Source organism: Penaeus monodon, chromosome 39 (assembly GCF_015228065.2).
Source record: "Penaeus monodon isolate SGIC_2016 chromosome 39, NSTDA_Pmon_1, whole genome shotgun sequence".
NCBI lineage: Eukaryota > Metazoa > Arthropoda > Malacostraca > Decapoda > Penaeidae > Penaeus > Penaeus monodon.
The window spans coordinates 28,275,993-28,278,492 of record NC_051424.1 but is presented as its reverse complement, the minus strand read 5'-3'; the positions used below and the strand labels follow the sequence as shown (position 1 = coordinate 28,278,492).

The following is a 2,500-nucleotide window of genomic DNA, read 5'->3' as shown; positions in this document are numbered from 1 at the left end:
TTGTAAACAATACAATGAATCTGGTAGATACATATAATTATCAAAACAAGATATACCAATACAAAATTTATAAAATTAAATCATATTAGATATTTTCATAAATCATACAGCTAGGTTTAAATACACTCCTATGGCACTAATATATAAAGGTTATTCTATTATTGTTCTATAGTAGACAGTAGTAAATATAACATCTATCTTATATGCTCTAAGTATGAAGTGTTCCAGAGTATGAAGTGTGTATATATACCAGTGAAAATTTAATACCATTTCATGTTAGTGGTGGAGTTAAGGAATAAAATCCTACATGATTAGATAGGATGACACTGCCCTAGACTATATTCTTTCTAGTAACATTCGCACAAACTGAAAACAAAGATATTATTCAATACATAAACCTAATACTAACACTGTTGCTTCAAATTTCACCTTTCAATAAAAAATAGTCAACTAACATGCTTTTGTTTTACTATATATGTACTTGTTTAGGAAAAAAAAAGTCATATTAAAATCTTTGCCATTCAATTAATCTATAAATGAAAACCACTGAAACCTACCATTGTATCAACAAGACAATCATAAGTAAGATGGTAATACTGTTGCTTGAGGCTTCACAAAATTCAATTAACTGTTGTAATTCAGACCCAGTTGGATTGTTATGTGATGTTTGCATATTAGTCCCAGTAATGCATAAACAATGATGATGTAACTAGGAGGTTTACAGTCAAATATTCAACCATTCCACTCTCTTATCTGTCAAGGTATATATGTGGAGTATGTTTATTGACTTTTCAGCCAAGTGCCATTAGCCACGGCCACACCCATGATTACTACATAGTCAATACACAATGCAGACATATAACAAGTTAGAAGGTTTAATGTTACCAAGGGTAATGTACAGAGATAGAGAGAAGTAGACACTGCCGTCTTATAAAGAAATTGAGTAATAAACAACACAGGTGCGGCAGCCTCATATTTACCGCCTTTACATATCCAGTGTTCTTATCGTTGCATTCTCTATAAGCCCATTTTCTATAAGTTGGCATAAAGTGCTAATAAAGAGGGGTATGGGGTGTTTGTCCCCAGTCTAGGGAATAAATGGAAGTTAGGAAAGGTTAGGTTTGGATTTTTGGGATCGCATGATATCCTCATGTTTAGGTATGTGTGAATAAACCATTGGGCAGAGAAAATATTAAATCTGGTTTTGGGACTTTTTCCCCAAAAGGTGCATATATCATGTATACATTTATGTTCAGTCCAGAAATCAAGTACATTTTAGTCAACATTATTTGTGCCCCCTTATCCCCCCCTCCCTCCCAAAAAAACATATCACTCCTCCCTCACAGGAACATTAAATGTAGCAAAACCTATCATATATTTACAAACCAAACAAACCACTGCCTTATAATGCACAGTGACCTTTTCCAGGGTAACTGCATCTTATATAACTATATAACACAGCACTAATTCAATCAAACGACAAAATGCCAAGCCATTTCATCACTTTAACTTCCTTAAAAAATTTAAAGACATACCTTAAGCACATTATTTAAAACCAAAACCTACCCTTCCACATGAAAATGAAACCACACGTCGTATTCCACTCAGCATTACACCATCACTTAATCTTCACTTCATCTTCATTTCATCTTCATCTTATCTTTATTTTATCCTTTAAACCATTATTTCATCTTGATTTTCACTTCCACAAGAAGCTGACGAAACACACGCTGGACGTAAACAATAACAAACCCGAGTCTTAGTTCCGGCTTGCGTTACGTCGATTTTTTCTTATTATTTTTCCCTCTCGGTACTTTCAGGTACGGGTTGCGTAAAGGTGAAATTGGATGGATGATAAAGGGTGTTTATAAGTTATAAAGAATGGTAGTGGATATTTGTGTTAATAGTGTTTGCAGAGGAGGGTAATGGTGGTAATTTTGATGAGAGAAAATTATATTTGGGGATTAATGACGGTGGTGGTGGTGACGATAATGATGATTATGATGATGGTCTTCATCATCATCATCATAATAATGATGATAATAATGATAATAATAATCATCATCATCATAATAATAATAATAATCAGAATAATAATAATAATAATAATGATACTAATAATAAAAATAGCAATAACAATAATAACAATGATAATAATAATAGTCATAGTAATAATAATAGTAATAGTAATAGTAATAATATTATTATTATTAATATTGATAATAATAATATTATTAATATTGATAATAATAATAATAATAATGATGTTAATAATAATGCTGATGATAAAAACAATCATAATAATAGTAATAATAATAATAGTAGAAGTAGTAGTAGTAGTAGTAGTAGTAATAATAATAATAATAATAATAATAATAATAATTTTATAATAATATTATTATTATTATTATAATAATATGATAGTAATAATAATTATGATGAAAATAATAACAACAGTAATAATTGTGATGATAAAATAATAATAATAATAATAATAATA

General features: G+C 29.6%; 1 protein-coding gene across 1 annotated transcript in view; it reads right to left on the bottom strand.

Moving 5' to 3' along the window:
* LOC119597537 (general transcription factor 3C polypeptide 1-like) overlaps positions 1 to 1,745 on the bottom strand; it is a 30,503-nt gene extending 28,758 nt beyond the window's left edge. The window contains exon 1 of the mRNA XM_037947115.1: positions 1,567 to 1,745. Within this exon, the coding sequence (XP_037803043.1) occupies positions 1,567 to 1,576 (10 nt within the window). The 5' untranslated portion in view covers positions 1,577 to 1,745. The remainder of the gene's footprint in view (positions 1 to 1,566) is intronic.
* Between the last annotated feature and the right edge of the window lie 755 nt (positions 1,746 to 2,500).